The 27,004-nt window shown below is 37.2% G+C and overlaps 1 protein-coding gene across 1 annotated transcript in view; it reads left to right on the plus strand.

The window, feature by feature from the left end:
- Positions 1 to 7,957: 7,957 nt before the first annotated feature.
- Positions 7,958 to 27,004, plus strand: part of LOC135083721 (dedicator of cytokinesis protein 1) — a 107,992-nt gene continuing 88,945 nt past the window's right edge. Inside the window, exons 1-2 of the mRNA XM_063978445.1 lie at positions 7,958 to 8,101; positions 25,763 to 25,934. Coding sequence (XP_063834515.1) covers positions 8,056 to 8,101; positions 25,763 to 25,934 — 218 coding nt within the window. The 5' untranslated portion in view covers positions 7,958 to 8,055. The remainder of the gene's footprint in view (positions 8,102 to 25,762; positions 25,935 to 27,004) is intronic.

Consider the following 27,004-nt stretch of genomic DNA (forward strand, 5'->3'; position numbering starts at 1 on the left):
ACTCACATCACAGAGCTAGTAATCACTAGTAGGTACGATTAGCGTGTTCCATAATTCGAGGGTCCGTTGGTTTATGAGATCTCAAGAATCCTTTGGAAAACGTTCATCATCAGCACTATTTATAGTTTTCATAGTCCATATCACAATATTGGAGCGGTTTACACTACACTATGAGTATTTTTATATCACAGAGCCAGTAATCACTACGTTTAGCAAGTTTCACAAAATTCACTTTTGAAAATTGAAAATCGCGACAGAAAAGTTCCGAATAGCGTTGCTGTTTTCACAACATTAACGTTGATTGGTTCGCTAAGTTATTGACAGAACCTTCTATTGACCAATCAAAATGCTCCAAAATGACGACTAGCGCCATCTATGTCAGCATTTCAACCAATCCCGAATTCGATTATGGAATAGGCGGTAAAGCAAATTATCAAAGACTACTATTATCAAATTATGCAACTAACCAATAGGAAGTCGTTCGGAAAACTTTTTAAATTGTTTTATTTTTTTCTTTGTCTTTCGCGGTTTGCGTTTAGCCACCACAACGAATAAAATTGTAAAAATTAATATCTTTAGCCCAATCAAATTGATGAATAATCTATGATTAAAAAGCTCTTAAAAGTTAAATATTACTTGACGGTGAGAAATTAGTAAAAGTTTGTCTTTAATTACTAATTAGACAACAAATGAAGCTTCAGTCGAGCTTTAAAGTTAGCAGCAGCTTTAAGCTCGAAGCTCGGGACTTCGATTAGTTCCTCAACTCGTTCGTGCTGGAATATTCAGGACAAATGGATTTCACTCCAGATATTGCTGTTGGAGTTTCGAGTTACAAAATACCCTGACGGGACATCAAATAACGGGAATCAACGATACTATCGTCGATTCCCGTTATTGTACCTACAATAGTTAATGGCATAGTTACATAGACCTATTGAACGACTATTATTTTGCACTTTAGGTAATCCAAATTACATAAGAGACTACTACATGAAAAATATGTTTTATAAGGGAGCGGTTCATGAAAACAATAAAAATATTGAAATAAGGCCCCTCGCTGTTCATTTTATATCTAAATGACATTCACATGTCAAACACGTGCAATAAAACCAATTTGATATGTTTTGCGGATGATACCGTGGCTTTGTTTCAAGGAAATTCGTGGAGGGAGGCACTGGATGCGGCTGAGCGTGGTATGGCGGTCCTGAAGAAATGGCTAGATAGAAATCTCCTCACTCTAAACCTCAGTAAAACCAAATACTTATGTTTCCATAAGACACGACCATCAAGTCCAACAGATACCACTGTACTTAAAGTACATTCTTGTAATTATTCCTCGTGCTCTTGTATCCCTATTGCTCGGTCAGATCACATAAGGTATCTGGGGGTAGAAGTGGATGAAAACCTGTCCTTCAAACATCACATCGCTTCACTTACATCCAAAACTAGAAAGCAAATCCATGTCATGCGCCTTCTGCGGAACTCAGCTGATAAGCTCCTACTCAAGACAGTTTACATAGCCCTTTGTCAGAGCCTCGTTAGCTACTGCATCTCGGCGTGGGGAGGCGCTGGCGTAACAACCATGATAAGACTTGAGCGGGCTCAAAGATCAGTCCTAAAGGTTATGCTGAAAAAACCGTATCGTTACCCCACAAGGGACCTTTACAATGACGCAAGCGTACTGAATGTGAGACAACTATACCTTCTGAAGGTCTTCTGTATTGCTCATCGCAACACTTTAAATTCTCCAAACTATCCTGAAATTCTCAAAAAGAGATTATTCCATATCCCATCGTACCCAGTTAAGACCACATTTGCTAGGAACCACCTTAACTTCAGGCTCCCTTTTATATACAACAAAATAACACGCTTTTGTGACACCAGACTCTCCTCAGTTCGGCAGGCTGCCAGAGACGTCACTAAATGGCTACTTTCCCTCTCGTACATGGAAACGGAAAACCTACTCAAAATACCACAATAAAGACAACATGCACTGCAGGTACTCACATACGCTCACACACACTCATACAATCTATCTCCACTCTTGTATAATTTGCTTGTTGTTGTAAATTTGTATTGTGTAAGTAAATTACCCAAAGGCAGTCGCCAATTCAGTCCACCCGCATAAAAATTTCTTGGCAAAATGTTACTTGGTTTCTCGCGATACAGGTGCATACCTAGTGCGAGAACCGCTACCAACACTTCTTCACAATCCACCATAGCATGTAATTAGCTTAAGACTGTCATTCCGTTTTTTGTAAATCTGTCTTGCTTAAATAAAGATTTTATTTATTATTTATTTATTTATTTAAGAATTCCAAAGTTATCAAATGGTCTAATAAATTTTATTTAGGTAAGGTTACAATTATTTGCTTTTTTCTTTGCAATTTTTAAAATATTTTAGTTCTGGTTCTGCTTTTTGTACAATACTAATTGAATGAAGCGCCCTATTGATATAATGTAGGTAGGTATAGGTACCTATACCTGCTTAGTAAATAGTAAGTAGGTAAATGATATTAAATGAAAAATGCATAGCGCAAAATAGTACCTTACTAATTATTATCTCATGCTACTTGCGTGCTCTTTGTCGCTCACACGACATCGATCACGAAGTTTTCTGAATGAAAATAATTACTAATAGGGATGATGATTGGGTAATGAAATCGAAATTCTATTTAGTCCATCAGAAAGATAATTAGAAAATATTAGACTCACATTTTTTATTTTTTTCCATAATCGAATAATTACAGTACATATTATATTGAGTTGAAATGTCGCGTGACGTCACTTTTGAGTAAAAATTCTACTCAAGCGTGACGTATCGCGCTATTTCAACTCGATGTAGCTTGTGATGTAGCACTGTTATTATTTAATTATGAAAGAAAATAAAAAATATGTGTCTAATATTTTATCTGTCTGACGGACAAATAATTGAAATTTTGTCATCTAGCCTATTACTTAAGGTTAAACTAACCTACAATATAGCGAGCTACCTACCATCTCGCCAACATGCGGCAGACAGTCACGAATCGAGTTTGAGTTCCAGCGTAAGTTAGTTTCCGAGTGCGGCAACTGCGACCTTAGTTCCAGAACTTGCTCATCACGGAGGAATGCCGAAAGATAATCGGGTCACTTTGATATTTCGTCAAGAGAAATGTAATCAGCTAAAGTCGACCTACGTACTAAACGCTTAAATAATAAATTGCTATAGATATTTGCCATTAGGTAAGGTAGATAGTTAGGGCAGGTGATCAGCCCTCCCCCCGTCCTGGGGGGCTTGTAGGGCCCGCCGTGTAGGCGGACAATCGCCGGGAGGGGCTGTGGTAGAGAAGGCTTTGTCCGGAAATCCAGTCTCCTCCCACTTATGGCGAGTGACGGAGCACCGGGGTCTTTTTAGTGGGTATGCCTCGTCCTTCTGACGTGGTGAGCCCCACATAACCTACCCTGTCCCCGCAGGGTAGGTATGCGATTCAACGCATTTTTCCCCGTAAAAAAAAAAAGGTGATCAGCCCAATTTATACCAAGTCCAGTGTTGAATCAACCCTCATTAATCTAAGGAGTTTGTTGTTGTAATTGCTTTCAAATGTATAGAGATTGTGAAAGGGATAGCCATTAATACCTTCGTATATCTCATTTTTTTCAGTGGATGTTGTTTCAAGAAGAACAAAGTTAGATTGACTATGTTATATGCCCCTAAAAACTTTAACTATGCCCCATAAAAGTAGAACTTACCCTACCTACAAATAGTTAAAGCAGTTTAAGTAATTCGTAATTCGATTTTTACGTAATAACTAATAGTTACAGGATTGAAAACCGTAGTACCGTAGTAACCGAGTAGCAGGAAGGCGCTGGTGCTGGCCGTTACCAACCGGGCGATGTGGAAAGAGGAGGCCTATGTTCAGCAGTGGAGTGGAAGTCCTGTGGCTAAAATAATGCTGATGGTTATAATAATAGGATGAATGTCCTTACCTGGATTATTTATCATCATTTGGGGGAAATTTTTATCACCATACTTAGTCATAGAGATCGAGATGACTGTAAGTTTATTTTAAAATACCTAATGGACCCGGTTTACCCGGGTTTACTCGGTCCGTAGCAAATCCGTTTAAGTTATCCTCAGTCGCTTTCAGGTCATTTGGGCTATTGTCAGCTTCTGTGGATACCTAGGTATTTGATATTTTGTTATACCTACTTGATATTATGAAACGGATTAAGTGAAAAACAAAGGACCAACTGTCTGACTTCAGGGATGTGTATTGATTAAGACACACATAAATTTTAAAATGTTTTTCCTTACTAATATTCTAGAGATTATTTTTTAGCTTAATTTCTAGTTTTGAGCGGTACTTAACTACCTAATTTTATTGAATTTACAAGTATAAAATAAACCCATTCCATTTCAACCAAAACACTTAACATTAAATAGGCTACTTAATTATTCCATAAATTAAATAATTATGTGAAAGGTCTAAAAGGACTGATCTCTGAATCATAAAGGTCAGAAATCCCTCAGGAACATCACACAAAATTATAATGCGCAAATAACCTTTGAAAGGAAGTCAAACATTATCAGTCGGCGGCTTTATTTAACTACCACCGGACTTCTAAAATCCTATTTAATTTACATACAAAACGTACGGTCCCTAAACTTTTAACAACGCAACATCCACCTTGCCCAACTTTGCACTTGTCTCTTTATTAAAAGTTAAATATAACTTTACAGACTAGAAAAATGTATGTGCGGTAGACGCCGCAGCAGGTTTTTTAAACAGATTTCATGTTTGTTCCTTGGTGGCTAAGAAAAAAATATAGGTAAAACATTTTTCCATCACGTGCATTGACACTCACTGTGTCACCACTACTTACTTAGCTCTATCAAGCTAACTCACCTTACTTACACGAAGTTCCATTTCCGAAATTGAATGAATCGAAAACTTGCCAGTCCAAACTCTAACCACTGAATCACTCAGCTATTTAGCTAGTATCTACTAAACCAAATTAGTCTGTAAATAATTTCAAAGCAAAATCACGAAGCGAACATGTCACGATCCACAAAGTCAGGTCCTGCCAGAAGCCATTCCCGTTGTATTAATGTAGGTACCTAGTTACCTACTTGTAACCGCTGAAGTTTGTCCGATTGTGATACTCGCACCATTTATCAACTTTATTATTAGACAAGTTTCTTGTCTTTTGTTTTATTTTATTGGCTGGCACGGATACCAGCTTTATCCAGACGAATTCACTTTGATGATAATTTGCCGTATAATTTCGGAAAGGCGTTCGTACCCCTGGCTGGACGTAAAAAAAAAATTATTAGGTGCATAATAGTGCTAAAGAACACAATCATAAAATAACATCGTCTCAAATAAACGCAGAGTTTTTTAGGTTTTAACTTAAATATGTTTACTTACTCGTTCAATTAAAACAATCCTTTCAACCTACCTTTACGTTGACACAGAGCCTATCTGTATGGGCGCTAATTCGATCACTGCAGAGCCGTTAACGAACCGTAGCGGCTGAAATAGCAGGCTCGGAGCCTAGGACAAACTACTAACATGAAATACAGGCTGTAGTAGATACCAGTAAAACAAGGTGTACTTACCTTGGTATCTGGATACAAGACAAACTAAAGTTACAAAGTAGATAGACCCAAAAAAACACTTTGTTATGTAAGCAGTATGATACCCTAGTAGTGTAATGTATTTTGCCCTAGACTAATACTCCACGATTTTATCGTCCCATAAAATTCTTCTCTTACTTACTTAGATTTAGTGTACCTTAATCACCTATTTAAATACATACTTGTAACGAGTACATAAACCATCATTTTAATAATAATATGCATTAAACGATACGTAATTAAATGCTGGACCCTAATGATATTATTCAACGTTCATCCAGCTGTCTCCGCTAATCCCCTTAACATCCTCGTGTGACGTATCCTCCAAGTTGGAAACTAAAATAACATGCACAATGCAAAATAAATAAATCAAGCTCGTTTTGACTGCGCCATGTAATCCCAACTTCAGACTTTGAGCAACGCATACTTCATGTAACTTTGCTAGCTTTGTTTGTCCAGGCGTGTAACTCCATAGAAGAGTTTCAAAGTCCGATCTATTCATCAGAATGTGTATTCAAGTTGTGATTATTTCAGTTAAAATTTTTGGATGTTCGCTGGAGAGAGAATAGCTTTCATTAACTTTGTAATACAGTTAAAAATGGTGAATCAAGGTGTACTACCTTCACTACCGAAGTTAGATAACGAAGCCAGAAAAACAAAAGGTAGTATAAACCTATTAATAATAATAATAAATACACTTTATTGCACACCAAAGATAAGAACAGTAAGAAAAGGAACACGCAGGTACAACTAGGCGGTCTTGCGTCTTTCCGTTCTATACATGGCCAGAACGCACCCATAGGAAACTGCTCGTGTATATTTTGGAGTGTCTCTTTGTAAGTCGGTCACTACAAACTATACACGAATTTTGCGTACTGATCGTGTATAGTTTGTATCGTGGATGGATTCCGTCTTCGCTCCAAACTATACTACACCACTTACAGTTGACTAGAGTGTGTTTAGTTTATTTGATTTAATAAAATATGGAATTGTATTTAAAATTATTACATTTATTAAATATTATGCTCGTGCTTTGTCCTCGAGATTAGAAATAAGAACTACCTATGTAGATCACGTACGGTGATGCCATTTTTAAATTCATTAATTATTACATAAAATATTATTATTTTACTGAATCTACATATTATTATAATAAATCTAGATTTATAACACTAATGTAAGTGGTTTCTGAAATTAAATTGATTAGGTAGATTTCACATTAAATAACAATTATTTATTAGTGAGAGTGAATGAAGAAAGTTAAACGTGCATTATTAACTAAAATTGTCGACCGTTCGGTGTAGTGGTTCGAAACGGATAACTGTTCCGGAGGTAGCGGGTTCGATTCCCGCACAGTACAAACATTAATTTGTGTGCATGAACATATTTTGATATTTGTTTGTATTGGACTGGGTGTCTTCTATGTATAATAAGTATGTATTTACAAAAAAAAGTATTTAAGTATGTTTATATCCGTTATCTAGTACCCATTGTACAAGCTTTGCTTAGTTTGGGACTAGAAGCGCAGTGTAAAATGTCCAGGGATATTTATTTTTATTTATATGCTTTTATCTCAAGAACAAAAATCATTTTGACATACATAATTCTTAATTTAAGAGTTATTCAGCCCCAAAACAAATATCTTTTCTATGGCAGAATATGAAACACCAAAAAGCTCTTTATCAAAACAATGGCACGTGTCGAAATTGTTGTAATGTTTAAAGTAGACACGCAGTTATGAATTAATATGTAATAGAAAGAGAGGTAAATAAGTCAAAATGACGAGCATGCAACTAAGTACTCGCGTATACATTGTAATCGCGAACTTATTACAATACATACATGATTAGTCCGTATGCGTACTGACGATGTATATTTTGGAGTAAGATAATTGACCTAAGTCACTACAAAGTATACGCGAGCAGTACGCAGCGTATGCGTACTGGTCGTGTATAGTTTGGAGGAGCTTAGTAAAAAAAGTCACATCCAAACTATACTCGATTAGTTTCACACCCTTGCGTTCTGGCTATGTATAGAATGGAAAGACGCGGCGGTCTTATCGCTATGAACTAGCCATTTTGGTGCTTGTAGACGTTCTGTTGTCTAGTTTTAGTTATTATCTTGCTGTGTACCTACTTGCATCGAATAGATATTTTTCTTTCTTTCTTTCTTATTATAAAGGCGGTTTTGTTTAAATTGTTACAAAAAAAAAGCATTTTTGCTTAATTACTATTTTCATACGCAATACCGTTATCTCGATATAAAACCGGTAAATGCTGCCATAGACAACTAACCGGTAGCGACCGCCATATTGCTTCACGGCACCTCACTAAACTCCGTCATAGACAATGTGTTTTGACAAAGTTTACTTCGACCAAAATGACGAGCATTGTAATTCGTGGTTAAATTAATAAAAATATCGTGTTTTATTCATCATGACTGTGTGGCAGAAGTTGGAGAATGAAGAGTGCTACGCTGTCGGTGAGTTTTGAATTTATTCGTTCGATATCCATAGTGTTTCAAATCGTTATCTGCTACTATCTTGCTTCTGCTCGTTAGCAGTTTTGCCTCCCGCCGAGATCGCGTTAAATATAAACATTGTATCATATCTGGCCTGCAGCTGGTATCAGTGCTATCCTGTTAGAAATTGGCCCCAATTTTCTGTAATGGAGCTATAAAATAACCTTTAGGATGTGCCACTCCCATATTCAAGGCAAATCAATCTGATTGTTAAGTTCATAACACTAATTGAAGGTGATATGACGTCCCATAATGTTTTCGTAATGATTATCTAAACATTTATTTGCGGTAATTGTTTCTCAATAGTGACTAAGTGTTTCTCAAGATGTTGAGTCTAGAAAGAAAAAAGATCATCTTCTGTTAGGTAATTTTGATTCAGACGAATGCCCCAGTTACTGGAAGTTACCATTCTAATGCACATTAGTATGCTAAACGTTCATTAGATATGTAAATAATAACAAGATAAAATACCTAAGTAAACAAAATAGTCAAGCCACAATATCTTGTCCATAAAAACATTATTTATTTACATTTTAACCAAATTATCTTACAAATTACAATATTTACTAATTGGTTTACTTAATAGATACTTTTGCAGATTACATGTGAGTAATTAATCTGTAACATGATTGTTATTGACACTTGTTGCTTGTGCCGAGCAAAGGCTAGGGAAAATAAGTGTATTTTTAGTCCAAAAATCATTAAAGTATATCTTCACTTTACAAAAACTGTTTATGATAAAATGACAGATGATATGATGATACATATCACAATTTCTATTATTTTATCACAAAATTTAACAAGTTTTAACTTAAATTTGATGATACAGTCCATACTTTGACTCGTTATGAAACTACACTCAAGAATAAGTCTAGGTCCTTCTTTTCTGTACTTGTTAAATATTTTGGTTCAAAAATGGGTAATACTGTTTTAACTTTTAATTAATCAAGTCGTAGACATTGCGGGATACTGATAACATTAAGTTTGAGAACTGTTTTTATAGAAATAGACAACAGCATATCAAACGAATCACTTATTTTATCCTAGTTTAATAGGCGATATAAACAATTATTAATAGGAACCTATTTCTCTTTTCCGGTTCCGGTATTGTGGACGTAAACACGTATACGAATCAGCTCCGACGAAATAAATCATAAGTGCTAATAAAACTAGTGAAATTACCATCAAACTGCGAAATCATCTGAAGAAACCCACTATAACTCAAATTACGAAGAAATCTCAACAGAAAATAGTGCATAAAGTGAAATCAAGATCATTTCTTTTAAAGTTAACCTACAATAAAAGTGCGCCCATCTGTCATAAAAACAATAGTGCCAATCTAATAACATTGATTGAATGAATGAAGGAACTTGTATTTTGACAGTTCTTGTCCTAGTGTTGCCAGTAAAAATATTATAAATTCTACTAAAATATGGATCAAAATATTATGGAGTTGCTGCTAACTAAACTAGACGAGAAGCTGAAACAACAAACTTTGACAATAACAACAAATGTCACCAATAACGTCATGCAAGCTCTAGATGAAAAAATGAAAATAGTCTTGGAAGAAAACAAAACCTTAAAAACAAAAATAACAAACCTTGAACAGAAAATAGAATCTATGGAAAAGGAAAAGAGAAAGAACAACCTAGTATTTTTCGGTTTAGAAGAGAAACAGAAAACAGAATGTGAATTAGTAGATTATTTGAAAGAAATAATAGTAGATATGGGCATTTACCTGGACAGTCAAGAGATAGCCAAAATTTATAGAATCGGGCAGCGCTCAGATAAAAATCGACCGGTAGTGGTCTCCTTCACAACAACATGGAAGAAACATCTTATTCAGAAGAACAAATCCAACCTGCCACAAGGCATCTATCTTAAAGAAGACTTTCCAAAAGAAGTTTTAGAAACCCGCAGAAAACTACAACCAATGCTGGAAGAAGAAAGAAAGAAGGGAAATTTAGCTTATCTGAAATACGATAAGTTAATAGTAAAAAACCCAAAAGATGCTAACCGAGAGAAAAGGAAAAGAGAAAAGGTAGAATCGCCAGAAACAATTTCAACATGCACCAGGAAGAAACAAATTACCGACAAACGTATTGATGAGCCATCTACAAGCAATACACAAGGAGTAGTAAAACCAAGCATATTCAATTATGTGGCACGAGGTAGAGCATCATCGGTGTCTGAGCCAAAAACTTCAAAAAACTAAAAACTTCTTCCCTGAACTGGAACCCGGACAAGACAAACCAAACAACACAACAAACTAAAATAAAAACCAACAACAACACCCCAACCCCTCTCCCAAGACGGCTGGTCACCGCGGGAGATGTAGACTACCACCCTCCAACGATTTCAAAGGCCTCATCACACAAACAGAACAAAACACATAACGCTACAAGGAACAACAACAATGTCACACATATCTGTACGCTAAATACAAGAACTCTGAGGACAGAGGAGAACCTACAAGAGCTGGAATTGGCCCTTAATTACCTAAAATGGGACATAGTAGGTATCAGCGAAATGAGAAGAGAAGGAGAAGGCATAGAAGAGAGAAATAAAGAATACATACTATACTATAAAGGTGAAACGGCAGGCCTATATGGAACTGGATTTCTAGTGAAAAGGAGACTTCTAGCGGAGATCGAAGAGTTCATAGGGATTTCAGAAAGAATATCAATGCTAAATGTAAGACTACCCACTGGAAACAAAAAGGAACCATGGTCAATCATCCAGGCATACGCACCAACAGAACCAGTAAAGAACGAGGACATGCACAAGATTGAATCATTCTACAGTAATCTACAATCCACCATAACGCAGGCACATTCCAATCTTATAGTTATGGGTGACTTTAATGGAAAAGTAGGTACATCCAAAACAGGAGAAGAGAAGATCATTGGAAGATTTGGCCATGGACATAGAAGTAAAAATGGTCAATCACTGGTAAACTTTGCGACTGAAAATAAACTGTCCGTTATGAACAGTTTTTTCAAAAAAAGAAATTCAAGGAAATGGACCTGGATCTCACCTTGTGGAAGATACACGAATGAAATAGACTATATAATGACAAATAAAAAAGATAGGATCAAGGATGTTACTGTAATAAATAACCTGAACTTCAATACAGACCATAGAATGGTTCGTGCAATATTGGAAGGAAACCCAGTAAAGAAAACAAGAAAAACCTATAGTAAGAGACCTGAATCATACATCACCAATAAAAATCTGGAAACCTTCACGATAAATTTCAAAAACGCACTGGAAAACGAGATGGATAAATCCAACAGTAAGAATATAGAAGAAATCTACAATAAATTCATAACTACCTTAAAAAACGAGATCGACAGAACCAAATCAATGCCAAAAGAAAAAAGGATATCTACACACACCCAAGATTTACTCCAACAACGGAAAGAACTACTGAAGGATAAAAAATCTAATACAAAACAAATCACGGAAATAAGCAAGAAAATCAATGAAAATATAAAGAAGGATAACAAAGTAAGAAGAAACGATGTCATCAAATATCATATTGAAAAAACAGGAGGAATAAAGAAGGCTTATAAGAAGCTGTCAGACAAAACAGAATGGATGCCAAATCTAAAGAACAAACAGGGAATATGCACAGGGAACAGGAAGGCAATTCTCGACATTGCAACAGAGTTCTACAAAACACTTTACACAGGCATGGACTGCAACAACGAATACCAACCAAAAAACTTAAATTGTAACAACTTTAACGATGAATCGATACCACCTATCCTCTTATCAGAAACAGAAAAAGCAATTCTAACCCAAAAAGATGGAAAATCTCCTGGACCTGATAATATCACAAACGAGATTCTGAAAGCTACTATCACCGAAACAGCTCCAGTCCTGACAAAGTTATTTAATGAAATAATAGTTAGCGAGACCATACCTACAAACTGGACAAAGTCAACGATTATACTTCTATATAAAAAAGGGAATAGGGGGGATGTAGGGAATTACAGACCCATAAGCTTAATGTCCAATATATACAAAGTCTTCTCAAAAATAATATTAGCCAGAATATCGAACACTCTTGATGAAAACCAACCTAAAGAGCAGGCAGGATTCCGAAGAGATTTCTCAACAGTAGATCACATACATGTAGTAAAACAAGTCTTACAGAAACTTCAAGAATATAATAAATCATACTATATCGGATTCATTGACTACAGCAAGGCATTCGATTCTATAGAACACAAAGCAATATGGTCAGCACTGGAGACACAAGGTGTTCACAAAAAATACATAAAATTAATACAAGAAGTATACTCAAAAAGTACAGCAGAAATACAGCTCGAAAACACTGGACCAGAGTTCCCTATAACTCGAGGTGTCAGACAAGGAGATCCGATCTCGCCTAAACTCTTTTCTGCTGTACTTGAAATGATCATCAGAGAACTTGACTGGGAGAAAAGCGGAATTAACATAAACGGAGAATTACTATCACACCTACGTTTCGCAGACGATATTGTGGTGTTCTCAGATTGCCCACAACAATTGGAAAAGATGCTACAAGAATTATGTGATGTAAGTGCCAAAGTGGGTCTTCTTATGAACACCTCAAAGACAAGAGTGATGACTAACTCAACTAAAGTGAAAATACACGTAAACAAAGTAGAAATTGAGTATGAAGATGAATACATCTATTTGGGACATCTAATTTCCAACAAAGAATGCATGGGCAAAGAAATAGATAGACGAATAACAAACACATGGAAGAGATACTGGTCACTAGCAGAGGTAATGAAAAACGGGAACCTAAAGATGTTCCACAAAAGGAAAATATTTGATGCCTGTATACTTCCCTGCCTCACATATGCTTGCCAAACCTGGTCACTAACTAAGCAACAACTTAAAAAGTTAAAAGTATGCCAAAATAGTATGGAGAGAAGTGTATTGGGAGTGAAACTTAAACACAAGATAAACCTAAACACAATAAAATCAAAAACCAAATTCAGAAGTGTTGTTGCAACAATTAGAAAGTTGAAATGGAAGTGGACGGGACACCTAATGAGGGAAAAGAAAGAGAAATGGACAAGAGCCGTAACGGAATGGTATCCCCGTGAAGGAAAAAGAAGCAGAGGCAGACAAGCGAAAAGATGGGAGGACGATATCCGCGAATTAGCAGGGCCATTATGGCCACAAATGGCTAGAAACAGAGAAGCATGGAGATCATTGGAGGAGGCCTATGTCCAAGGACAAACTGGAGATGAGTGCAACTAAATTGTAAAATGAAATGTTAATGTTGTAAAAATACCTTGTAATCCAGTAATAAAGGCTTATATTATTATTATTATTATTATATTTCTCTTAGCACGGAACAGTGCACTTGTACCTAGTTTAGAACAAAATACAATCCAACAGGAAAACTATTGATGTTGTTTCCTCAATGTGGTCCAGATATGTACATTCTGCCCATCTCCCATCCTCCTATCTGTAATTAATAATGCTGGTTTATAAATATGTGGCTGGATAAAAATAATGGTGGTGAAGGTTTTTTAATTAATTAAAATACTATACAAATATAAACAAAACTCAACCAAATACGCTTAAAAAATTTACTGTTTCATAAATAATTTAAATCTCAAGAACACATATTAATTTCATTAGTGAAATTAATTCTTAGTACCAAATTAATTTAATTTCACATGTAAAGTGCAATTAAGTGTTCTGTGAATCATCATCATCATTTCAGCCACAGGACATCCCCTGCTGAATGAACATAAGCAATGATCCCCAATGATTTCCATATTGATCAGTTGGTAGCGGCCTGAATCCAGCACCTTCCTACTACATTTATTATTGTGAATATTAACTGTTATTTATACTTAACTTCGTACGCGTGGATTCCGTTTTACCCCCTTAGGGGTGGAGTTTCGTAAAATCCTTTCTTAGCGGATGCCTACGTCATAACATCTACCTGCATGCCAAATTTCAGCCCGATCCGTCCAAGTGGTTTGGGATGTGCGTTGATAGATCACTATGTCAGTCAGTCACTCACCTTTGAGTTATATTATTTAGATTACAATACAAATAAATCTCAGTTGGTCAGATGTAAAGTGAAACAACACCTCACGTAAAGCATTTTCATCACTCATTAACCCTTACTCATCATGCTCGTACTCGAAATCGAACCCTAGTTCTTCTTCTTATTCGTTACGCTCTTGGCAGAGCGGTCGTGGTCACGTTGAGGCGTTGCTCACATCGGTTGTAGAGGCGGATACAACTCTCCGCACGATCTCCCTCCATCTCTCTCTATTGGCAGACTTTCTGGTGCAGTCACATAAGCCGTCTCCCACTGCTGCTTTCACTTGGTCAGTCCAGCGCATTGGGGACCTGCCACGCGATCGGGTTCCTTCGACTTTTCCCTGGACGACCAGTCGTTCTATGGAGTTGTCATCCCGCCTCGAACCCTAGACTACCTTGTTAATTAAGGGTATTGCTAATTGACGTAGGGCAACTAAACTGAGACGTCTCCCAAGCGCCCTCGACGACGCGGCCTGCTACTGACCTACATCCCTTTATTAGGGACTAGTTGCCTAGGAGTGTGACACCTAAGACGAATTTGTTGAAAGAAAGTTTTTTTTAAGCTTAAAATTATTTATTTGCAGAATGTGGTACATTAGATGTTACATAATAAGATAGAAAACACATTCACCAGATTTGAACTAGAATTAAGCTTAAAATTAAGCCAATTGACAGTCTTAAATTGGCTATGAGTTGACATAACTTATGTTCATGCTTTAAACATTTATGGTAAACTTCCATGTTTTGTGCGAGCGATTGCGAATGTAAAGCGATTCATGGATTACCAATTTTTTATTAGGTAGTTCTTGTTTTTGAACTACCACGTTTTGCCGACAAATAAAAGACGTTTATTTGGCAATGTTCTCCCCATTTAATCTTATTAAGAATCGCTTTAAGGGGTGTATTATGACCACGAACTCGTACCGTCCATTAGCTAATTGTATCACGAGTTCGTGAACTACCTTACAATCCCCTGCACATTAGGGAAAAGACTGTGGGACTCTTATTACCCGACTGCGAAAATATCACATGGCCTGGCGAGATCCCGTCTGTATAAACCACGGTTGTGTATCGCGTTAAATACATTCGAATCCTGTTCCCATTTCGCCCATCAAATGACATTATCAATCTACACAGTTCTTTATTAGTACGTGCTTGAGGCTCGCCTGCGATTACGAAATATGTATTTTTATATCGCACTACCGTTCCAACGCCCTTGCTCATCCATATCAGGTGCAGGTGCTAGTTTGTAGTCGTTGAGATCTTATTGCTAAGTGTTAAAGATGCAAATTGTATGTATTTTTGCTTTTAGTGGGTTCAGAAGGAATAATGCAAGTTGATAGTTCTGCTCTTCTTAAACCAAAGAAAATTAGTCTTTTGAAGATAAATGAGTTAGGGTGGTCAAAAATTAGTTCATTGAAGACAAAAAAAGCTAGGCCACTTTAATATTGATAGATAAAGAAATGTAGCAGAATCGTTTTGCTTCCAATATGATTCACAAGCTAAACCAGTTATCATTACGTGTTATCAGAACAGCAACAAGTTGCAATGAACTTACTCTCTCTTTTCTTATTCACATGGGCAATGAATAGACACAGGATATGATTACGAAATTGCGATAAATGTAGAAAAAAAGTGGGTCTTTTCAGATTGTTTGTCATGGATACTGTCATTGCCAACTTTAAGGATTTTTGTATTCACAATGTAACAGAAGCTCCTGGGCTGTGTATCACCTGATGGTTAGAGATGATCAGACCGGAGGTGGAATCGAGCTTCACCCTACCAAAGTATTTTTTTTTAGTAAAACAAAGTAGATTTTTTTATGCCCTTCCCTTTACTTATCAAACTGTGTGTAACTTTATGTTCGAACCAAAATAAATGTTTTTCTTTCTTTCTTATGACCTCTGGGTCTGAGACAGGTGGTCTTGCCACTAGATTCCGTTAAATATTGGATTCGTTTTCCTTCATAATCTCAGTACCATCATAAAGTACTCGAACACGTCTACGTAATATTCAAATGGCGCTTTCCGTTTCGTTATGTATGCTGAACTGACACGCCATTTCCGCGAACCTGACACCAAGTGAACTTGGTCAATTTGCAGTGGCTCCCGCTGGAAAGTGCACGGGAGCCATTAGCGTTGGTGACATGTTGGTTTGATGTCTTCGGATGGAAGTTCTACAACGATAATAATGTAAAACATTTGACGTGTTTTTGTGGTCGGAATCTACCTCGACGATATGACGATCTTCACGAAACCTTAATTTCGAACTCCTCCTATGTTCTTCTGATTAATTTCGTTGCGGGTCCAATGACAGTTTAACTTTCCCCCGGGACAAACTTGACCTTCATTGGTTGGGTTTTTATGGCGGTCAAGCTGTAGATCCTGGCTACACAGGAGTTGCAGTGGTGGGAACGAGAGGTGGGAATAGTCCCAATATCACGATCTCTTTCAATGTGACAGTCAGTTCTTCTATTAATAAGAGATAAGATAAGAGATAAGAAACCGATGCCGTTTTTAATAGGATTTGTCAGAATGCCCGATCCCGTATGGCCGTTACATTATTTACATTCCATTTTACAGCTTTACTTTACGCTCTTTTAAATTGATAGTTCTTGAAGTTTGATACCAAAAGCAGCATTTTTTCGAAACATTCTCATCATTTTTTATAGAATTGCAATGAAAATTGGACTTATGACTTTTACAAACCAGTTTGGATGCACGGGACTCTGAATTTTCAAGTCGCAATAGATCTGGAAGCCAAGAATAAGTAAAATAATTACATATTACATAGGAAAACTTTGATAATTGTCTAGGATAAGTTTATTCTCGGGCGCCAATGGCTATTAAAGGAACGCTTATCTGTTATCGGTTCACTTACAGATATATGACAAACCGTATTTATTTGACGGTCAATGTCTCGACAATCTTATCTCGAACAAGTAACCCAAGGATATGTTACAACGATAAGTATCGAAACCCTATGGAAACAAGAAACTCTTTCAGATACCTAGAGAGGGTGTAGACTGAGTCTTCAGCAATTCCGTAATTTAATTATTACTGTAACTAAAAGTCAACCCCTTTATTTAAAATGCTACTTTCTGACTTCTCACAGAAACTTGCGATTTGCGCGAAATAATTCTCATCATCATGAATCCTTATAAATTAACAATCCTCGCCGCGCTAGGCTTATTGCAAAAAACCATTACCTTATTTATTTTTATACCTTGATCACAGGAAGAGGGAGGTTGAAAGGATTATTTAAAAAGCTGTAATTAATTAACATTCTGTTTAAAGCTACCACGGTGATGATTTGTGAATCAAGTCCGAAGAAATCTTTCCCTCTGAAATCTGTTTCAGTTATTATCTACGTTTTACTGAGAATTCGAATGGAAATTCTCAAATTCGTTATCGCTTTGAGACGGATTCCTTTTGTCTGCCTTTGGAAACTTTTAACAATCCCAACAACACTGGGTTAATCCTTAAGTTTCTAATTATCTCTGGTATTAGATGAAGCAGGCCGCAATTGGCGCGATGTCGGCCTAATTGGGACAAAACCGAGGATTGGAACAATATAGGTTAGACAATGGTTGTCGTGTAACGTTTTGTGTAACTCTTTGTTAACGGTCATTGGTTTTGGCTCTTTTTTGATACCATTGATTTTGTTAGAAATTGTATTGGACCCTATAAGATTTGCTGGCCAAATCATTAAAGCAATTATTAGAAACCCAATTTTACAATTACAAACTTGGTTGCCTTTTGAGAGCTAAAAGATCTGTGTTTATAGAAGTTTTAAAGGTTAAAACTTCATTACACGACATTTCTATTACCTTTTATAAGGTGCCTTTTAGTTATTGATTAATGGATGGTGCGTACCCTTACCAAATTATTGCTTAATCTCATCATCATTAACCAGACCACAGAACTGTCAAACTTGACCTCATTTCCCGACCCAGGTCAAACCGCTTTCGTATCCCCTAGTCGGGATACACCTGCGTCCTTGTCATACAGTTAGTAAATTGCATTTATTAAATGAATCGTCAATAGCTGAATCATTCCCTCCGTCCTGCCTGGAGGTATCCCCTGAGGATGTGCCAATTATGGGCTGTCAAAACACGGGAGTGCGAATAAAGTGACTGGGATTTGGGATCGGTATACTTCATTTATGACGGAGTTAGTCAAGGAGCTTGGTTTTTTACGGCTCTGCGTTTTTGCTCTTTTAGGCCTGCCGTTTGTAGAGTTCATATTGTTCAGGAGCGTCTTAGCCACATCCACTGGGATTTCATGGTCAGAGGTTCTTCGACAAATATTCATGTTGAAGAATGTCTGGAATTGTATTTTTGACATTTCAATTTTGGCTTTTTGTATTAGCATGTCATTTGCCAAGTGCCTAGTCAAGATCACAGTTATTGTTATCTTGATTCATCATTAATATCTTCAGTCCACTGCTGGACATAATAGTTCTCCTTAACGCTTGGGAGCTTGAGGCTAAAAATAGAAAAAATCATTTAGGCACATGAAGATTCCCTTTAATCATCACGAGCACAGACGTTCATACTAATTAATAATGTAAATAAATTATGTGGATACGGGTGCACGTACTAGTCTATGTTTCGCTGAGTACCGATATTACATTACTGTGGTGTCGGGTGACAGGTGCACTATGGAGTCATGTTCGCATAGACACAAAAAGTTCTAGACTTGGCTTGTTTTTATTATTGCTTTCTGAGAAGAACTTACTAGTAAATAAATGCTCATTCGTTAAAATGGTGTTCACAATAAAAAAAAATTGCAGTGCCGTCCAATAGATAGGTATTACTTTTAGTAGCTACCTACTTACATAAACTATAGGTACTGGTTTTCATCAATAACAATAAGGTACCGCTTACGTTGTCGGTTCTGACTCCTGACACAATCAGTGTTCTGTTGTTGTTAATATCAATGGGGTTGGGGATTACTTATCAAAGAAGAATCTTACGCTCGTTTGGAAAAAAGAGCAAACTCCTTGCGTTTACAATAAAATACAAAATATAATATGAAAACACGTTGAGGATCATGAGATTCATCATGCCAACAAGTAAAATATGGCTCCTCCACAGCCTCAAGTTTCGCGTGTCGCATAAATCTCTATAGCTTGTTGTCGGAAGGTAATATGCAGAGAAAGTATATTTTTATCGGTTTGGCACCTGTATTACGTGAGGTGAAAACGTCCACTTGCCATGAGGGACAGGAATAGCTTCTATGTCATGCGTGATATCCTGATTCCAAACTGTCTCCATGCACAATGGTCATGACACCTACCCTGCTAGAAAGTGTGAGCTACGTACATGGCTATTCTCTCTAATAGCTTGAAAAGAAATAAGCTGAACTATATTCTCCGTTTAAAATGATAAAAACTGAAATTTAGTTGAAGAATAATAAATAATGAGCTCTAATTATTGCCAAACTGAAGTGGCAATGAGATGTCCCATTAACAATACTGCAAAATTTGCCCTAGAACTGATAAGAAATAAGTTCAAAAGTTGAGACCCGGTCTTAGCGCCTTCGCTAAGTGGAGCAACAACAATCGCACTCAGCTTTAAGTTACTCAATACTGTAGCTTTGAACTCCAAACTTTGGCATTTTAATAATATGAAATTTGAACTGCAGGCAGCTTCAAACAAAGGTTACTTAAAAGGTATTCCTCAAAGCGCACCCATTTTGAAGCAAACCTAAATTATTCCGAAGTGCACCATTTAGATACAGTGGGCCACAACTCCAGCTACCTATTTAAGCTTTTTCTTTCGCTCTCGTCAAATGTTATTTTTTTGCGGTAGAACAAGACATCATCGGAAATGAGTAGCTGGAACTGTGGCGTTTCGTTTCGACTCGTACCAGGCCTGTTCATCTTCGCGAGTTTACATAGAAAACAAAACACGCACGATGGCCCACCTACAGGATACTATTCGACAAGGTCTCACATACGAGCGAACATTGACTCACGCACGCGTATTCTTGTGTATGATGGAAGAAAATGGTATAGTAAATACTGTGCAGTATTTAACTGCCTAAATAATAATAAAAACACAGAATGTACTTTTTTAAGTTGCCTCAAGACACTAAGAGGTAAATAAGTAGTTAATATTATTCATGATAATTCATGCTAATTCATATATTTCCTCCGCCATTTTCCGCAGTTTGGCACCTCACGTCACATCATTTTACCGAAGTCAGCCCTATAGCTTCGGCGCAGTGCCGATCACTGACGTTTGTCAACAAAACGGTGCTTGACTCTTGAGACAGGCTAAATTACACCATATTGTTAATGACATTGAGCATACATTTTTTTAAATACCTTCGCGAAGTAAAACTTCTGTACGTAGTACTTATTATTATTCTGTGCTCGTACTAAGAATACTCACGTGGCTTCGAGTCGAGGAATAATTTAGGTGTCCTGTCTTAGGTGCTCTTGAAAATGGGTGCGCATCGAAGAATACCTGACTTAAAAATGTCTATCACATCCTTAGAAATTTAAGTCACTAATGCCCTTTTTCACCATCAATCCCTAATTTTTAAGTGATGGTAACAAATTGTTTTAATTTTGTTTGCATAGCGGCAGTATCTCTTATACGAGAGCGGCACATCTTGTAATTGTAAAGTGTTTATTTAATAAAAGTATTTTCATTTTCATTTTCATTTTTTCATAGGGGTCACTTAAAATTTAGGGATTGATGGTGAAAACGGGCATTATTCTTCTATGATCACATCGGTCGCCATCACACACACGTATTACCCCCTCCAGTGTTATATTACTCGGGCCATAAATATTCAGTTGAGACTGAGATTTATACGGTTTCATTAGACCGTATTGTATGGGCTCAAATTGGGTGTTACATTTACATGATATCAAAAGGCAAGGCTCTGCTTCCCTTTTGTAGCGCCATATGAATGGGGTCTCGAGAAAACGTTTTAGCCGGATTTGGAAAGGGTAATAATGTTTTTAAATCATTCTATGTGGATTGGTTTACGTAAAAATACGTATCTTTAAAATTCCTGAATCCTTCTTACAGCGTACTCATCATTAACAAATGTTGAAGGGTTATTAGAAGTGCTTTACAGCACTATGTAAATATTTACTTCTACTCTTTGCCAATATCTTGTTTTTATTGAACTACCTACTTGTTTTTACTGAACAATTGCTAGAGTTTTTTCCGAAAAGTAAAATTCAAAGCCATTGCAAATCTCAGTATAAAGCAGAGCGGCGATTACGTCTAAAACTGAAATATTTCGTCTGAGACGTGCCACTTCGAATCTAGATCTGGGAAAGCTGAAAAGAATTCTTAAGAGGATTTTGGTCAAAAATGTCCACATTTCCGTTTTGATTTAGTGTAATCTTTAACCAAGAACCGCATATAAAGAAGACACAATTTTTTCAAGGACTACTTTAAGGAATACTTCTTATTAGTCTTTAGAAATTTCCATCAGTTTTTAACATCACTTAAATATAAAGACTTAGTTTGTTTATTTTCAGAACAAAATGTTTTTTGAACATATTCCCCCAGAATATAACCTGATTTACACGTGTACGGAGCCGTAGTTAAATGCTAGTCTTCTAACCATTTTAATACTTAAAGGTCATGTATTTTTTACTCCAGATACTTAATCTGACACTTGGGACTAAGACCGTTATAAATGGAACGAAAGATACCGTGAATTGTAAATTTCGCTTCTTTTAAAAGTAGGGGTTAAATTTGAATAAATAATTCCGTAGAACTGGAAATGTTTTAGTAATTTAATTTTTAATGCTACGAAAGATATTGTTATCTTCCTTCTTTTTGTAAAATTTTAAACTGAGCAGTCGTGCAAAACTGTCTTGGTGTTATTGGCGATTCATCATTTCATCAGTGTATTTAATCTCCACAGCAAGAGCAAGATCCTTTTAATTTACCAGAGGAAAATGTAGGATTTGATCCACAACCCCCGCTGCCTAGATTGTTTGGAAAGTAAAAAAATGGCCTGATATTGGCGTTTATAATAAGAAAATCTTCCAACCCTAACTTAGGATAACGCTTTAAAATCCTGTCAATCACAAGCTTGAATGTATTGTGTTAGATTGAAATAAGTTCCATTTAGATTATTAAACGAGTTGATATTTTATAATTTAAATCCTTGCCATGTCTAATCCCAACCAACTCTACGGCTATCCAATCATCATTCCCTGCGCAGCCCGCACCGCGATTTTGGTGCGCCCGCGCATAGTGCGCGTTGACTCACGCATACCGACCCATTGTGGACACTAATCGAGTGAGTACAATTGATTACGTAGTCATTACAATTATCGGTTATCGGATGGGATATTTTATCGGTTTTGGAACGGGAAAAAGTGCGGTTCTATTTGAGATAATGTTAAATGTCAGCGGTCGGGGTATTTATTTTTGGACGTGCATTGCTGAATAGGTTATGAGTTGCTGTTAGATGCATTATTAAGATTACTTTTTTTAGAGATACAGAATAAAATTAAAATAATCTATGGGTATTATTAGATTATTTTGTTCCCGCCCCTAAAAGTGGGCTCTACATTTATCACTCAGAAAAAAATGATCGCAAAGTTATTTGCTATCTACTGTGTGTTCTAATAAATCAAAAAAGTAATGAATAGGTAGTTAATTTCTAAACAAAATCGAATCAAACTTCTCTAAAAACATTTTATTTTAGTTTTAAATTAAATTAGCATGTCAATGGATATTATTTTTATGAACTACCCAATTATTAGTATTCATTGCTGATTTATTTCTAACTATGACGTAAAATACCCACTGCATGTCCTGTCCAATAAGTTTCCTTCGACGTTTGCGCAGATCATTTGCGTACAACCATGGTGTTCGAACGGTAACATTTGGCAAACCCATTGTTATGGCAAAGAAAGGGAACTCGTTGTTAAGGATACACATCCTTGACTCTAGGGTTGTCGTATGCGTATTTATTTATATCTACTACGAAAAAAATTGAAATAATCATTTGAACTTCAAATGAATATTATGTATTTCATTTTAATTATACATGCGTGATTGCTAATTCCGCGATTTAAAATGTTATCCGCTTAGTATAATTAATTTGTTGAATTGAATGGTTATTTTCGTACTTTCCTCCTATTACAACAATAAACTCACTACCTGTGCCATTAATTTTAGATATATTTTCAGTTCCTTTCTTCATTCCTCAAAATAGGGAGGCGCCCCTGAATCCTTTCTTTCTCTGCTATTCTCGGCTTATTCCACTATTCCCCGTTAACGCCAAATTGGAGCTTATAATGGGGAATAATGAACTAAAAAGTTCATTAATCCCCGTTATATTAGGATTTTATTTTGAACGTAATGGGGATTAATGAACTTTTTAGTTAATTTTTCCCCATTATAAGCTCCAATTGGCGTTAACGGGGAATAGTGAACAAAAAGTTCACTTATCCCCGTTAACGGGGATTGTCAACGGGGAATAGTGGAATAAGCCCTATTCTCCTCCAAGCGTTTGCGTTGGCACTTATGTCGTCACTCCGTCTCGCTTGAGGGCGTCCTACGCTGCGTTCGTCTAGACCAGGGTTTCCCAATTTTATTTTGCCAAGGAACCCTAATTGATTATACTTTTCCTAGCGGAACCCCCGTACTGCTCCGCCCGCACGCCCTGCCCCTCCCTTGTGCGTAAACAAGTCGGTGCGAGCGAACAACGTCGGTCACGAAACGTGGGATAATATTTTTTACGGAACCCTTGCGGCCTTTCCACGGAACCACAGGGTTCCGCGGACCACCATTCGGGAACCGCTGGTCTAGCTCCCTTTTCTAGAACCCCAACTTATCAAGAACTGATGTAAGGGATTGGCATTATCTTCAATAGAACTAAATGCTAATGCTAAATGCGTAGAACACTACGGTATATGTACGGACAAGGCCATTGTCACTTCAGTTTACGGATCCTATAACTGCTATATTACTTTAAGAGACTAATGCCCGTTTTCACCATCAATCCTTAATATTTAAGTGACCCCTATGAAAACGAAATTCCTTTATTGTGTTGCCATAGGGGTCACTTAAAGATTAGGGATTGATGGTGAAAACGGGCATAAGAGTAACGGGACTATTCCCACCTCTCGTTCCCACCACTGCAACTCTAGTGTAGCCAGGATCTACAGCTTGACCGCCATAAAAACCCAACCAATGAAGGTCAAGTTTGTCCCGGGGGAAAGTTAAACTGTCATTGGCCCCGCAACGAAATTAATCAGAAGAACATAGGAGTTCGAAATTAAGGTTCGACTTAATAGTAAGTTAGTGTTGATAACCCTAGCTTCTGAAGATTGCTATAAACCGTCTAATGGACCCTAATTAGCATCGCTTCGTGTCGGTTAACGGACCCCGCGAATATGGCCGGTACTTGGAACGGACGAATATTTATTAATTTTACTGACGTCTTTAATTGCTCATGTTGACGTTGTTTGCGGTGGCAGACTGTGCGCTAATAGACTTTGTAATTTTGCGAGTTAGATAGGAGAAATTTTAAACAGAATTATGCCCATAATCAAGGGTACAAACAATTTGATGTAAACGTTATTCAGCTTCTGCAGTTCAGAATTTCAGGATTTCGTTTAGTAGTATACGTGTATTTAAATATACCAACAACGTTCACACGAACATTTGGAATGTCCCGCACAAAACCAATCCGTTCGAATTGGTAATTTAAATTTCGAACACACATATTATGTGTGTTCACACGACAGTTCAGTTTTGCGGGACAACATCCCAAAACTGGATTGCCCTGGAAACGAGCTTCCTATAGGTTTTTCTGTTAGCATGATGACATGATCTGAAAGCTAATAGTAGTGTTAGTACCTTCTTTTCCTATCGATTTTATTAAAAACATGACCATTTTTCCACGCGTGCAAAGCGGCGACCAACAGCTAGTTTAGATGTATTCCAGACATTAATTGTCAAGTCAACAAAAAGGGTGACTAATTGAAACGGACAATATTATTATTATGCAGTAACAGTAACTTAACTGCACGTGTTCTTCGATAACTGTGTAGTAATTTTATCAACGTTTTTTGCTACTGGGAACTGCAATGCAGTGGTCTGTTGACTGACTGTTGTGCGCAGTATCATTTCATGTGACTCCGGAAGTGTAGAATCGGTAGAGGGGAATTTTGGAAGAACCAACAAAGCACAGAATAACTAAAGGTTACAAATATGATATGTACCTACTACCATAAAATTGATAGTACAAATACTACTATCGAATGATTTAATATGGGGTTGTTCAATTTTTCAGTATCGATATCGATTTTCTATAATTCTTTCCTGTTTGTTTTGCTGGAATTTTAATGAATTTTGAGGAAAGCGTAGTAAACATTAAAGAAAATCCAATTATAGATATTATAATATCACTACATGATTAAAATTAAGATTATCTCAAAAATACTTAGTACATGGTGCCTGATAAGTGTCTTGGATAGCTCTACCACCACTTCGGGACAGTATATTTTGTCAGTCTTTTGTTTATTCATTAAATTCTTATACGTATTTCTCTCTTCCAGCCATATACAACTTCACCAGCGGCTCCCAGTTCCACCTCCAGCTGGATGTGGGGGAGCTAGTGCATGTGGAAGCAGAGACAGCACACTGGTACTGGGGACGGAGCCTCCGGCGAGAGGCCAGTGGCGCCTTCCCTAGGAACTACGTCGTTATACGGGACTGCAATGTTGACAGGTGAGATATAACACTGAGAGTTTTGGCCGAGGGAAGAGGAGTTTGATCCGGGCAATCCGAGCATCATTATTGTAGTGTGCGTGTGCACTCATGGATAATTTAGCGAGTACCGATAACACTCAAACATTAGCGGAAGAATGGTGGGGCGCGTTTTATTGGATATAACGATCTATACTCTGATATTGTGTGCAATAGAGCTTAAAAATCCGTCGTGCCTCCGTCCGTCTTGCCGACGGATTAGCAAGCTGAAGTGGCAATGGGCAGGGCATATAGTACGCAGAACTGACGGCCGATGGGGCAGCAAGGTTCTGGAATGGAGGCCGCGTACCGGAAAACGCAGCGTGGGACGTCCACCTACAAGGTGGACCGACGACATCGTAAAGGTAGCAGGGAAGCGCTGGATGCAGGCCGCTACCAATCGATCAACGTGGAAAGCATTAGGGGAGGCCTATATTCAGCAGTAGACGTCCTATGGCTGAAATGATGATGATGATGATGATGAGCTTAAAATCCCTCCAGCTAAGGTAAGGACTGGCCGGCTTGAGATCCGAAGAACGCTGGTTTCAACCCACCGCCACCGGACTATTGTAGTGAACCCACTCGTAACACAAGCATGAAGGGTTAACGGGATTATTATTAATTTGTGCAAAAAAAATGAAGAGTGACTTCACCACAATATATCAGCGGTCGACAGGAATCAAACCATCCACCCTAAATCGGCATTTTGACACCACAATGTTAAATTAGATTCTGTACTGCCAGATAGTCAACTGATGAAATGACCCATCAAATAAATATTTGCTATTTTCTAGTTTGTAATTTAAAAAATCGAACTGTTCCGCCCTTCGTTAGCAAGAATGCAAATTGAATTTCACCAATATACTATCAGTTATATAATAACCCGCTTATCAGATCCTTCCCTAACATTAGCCCAGTGCCCCTAAACAATAAGGGTGACCCGATGACTGACGGTTCACCGACTCGGCAATCTGACCAGTGAATCATGCTCTTTAATTAAAATATTATCAGTTTAGTGTTGTAGCGGTTATCGATGTCGATATGCTAACCTC

This window comes from Ostrinia nubilalis, chromosome 24, assembly GCF_963855985.1.
Source record: "Ostrinia nubilalis chromosome 24, ilOstNubi1.1, whole genome shotgun sequence".
In the NCBI taxonomy this organism is placed as follows: Eukaryota; Metazoa; Arthropoda; class Insecta; order Lepidoptera; family Crambidae; genus Ostrinia; species Ostrinia nubilalis.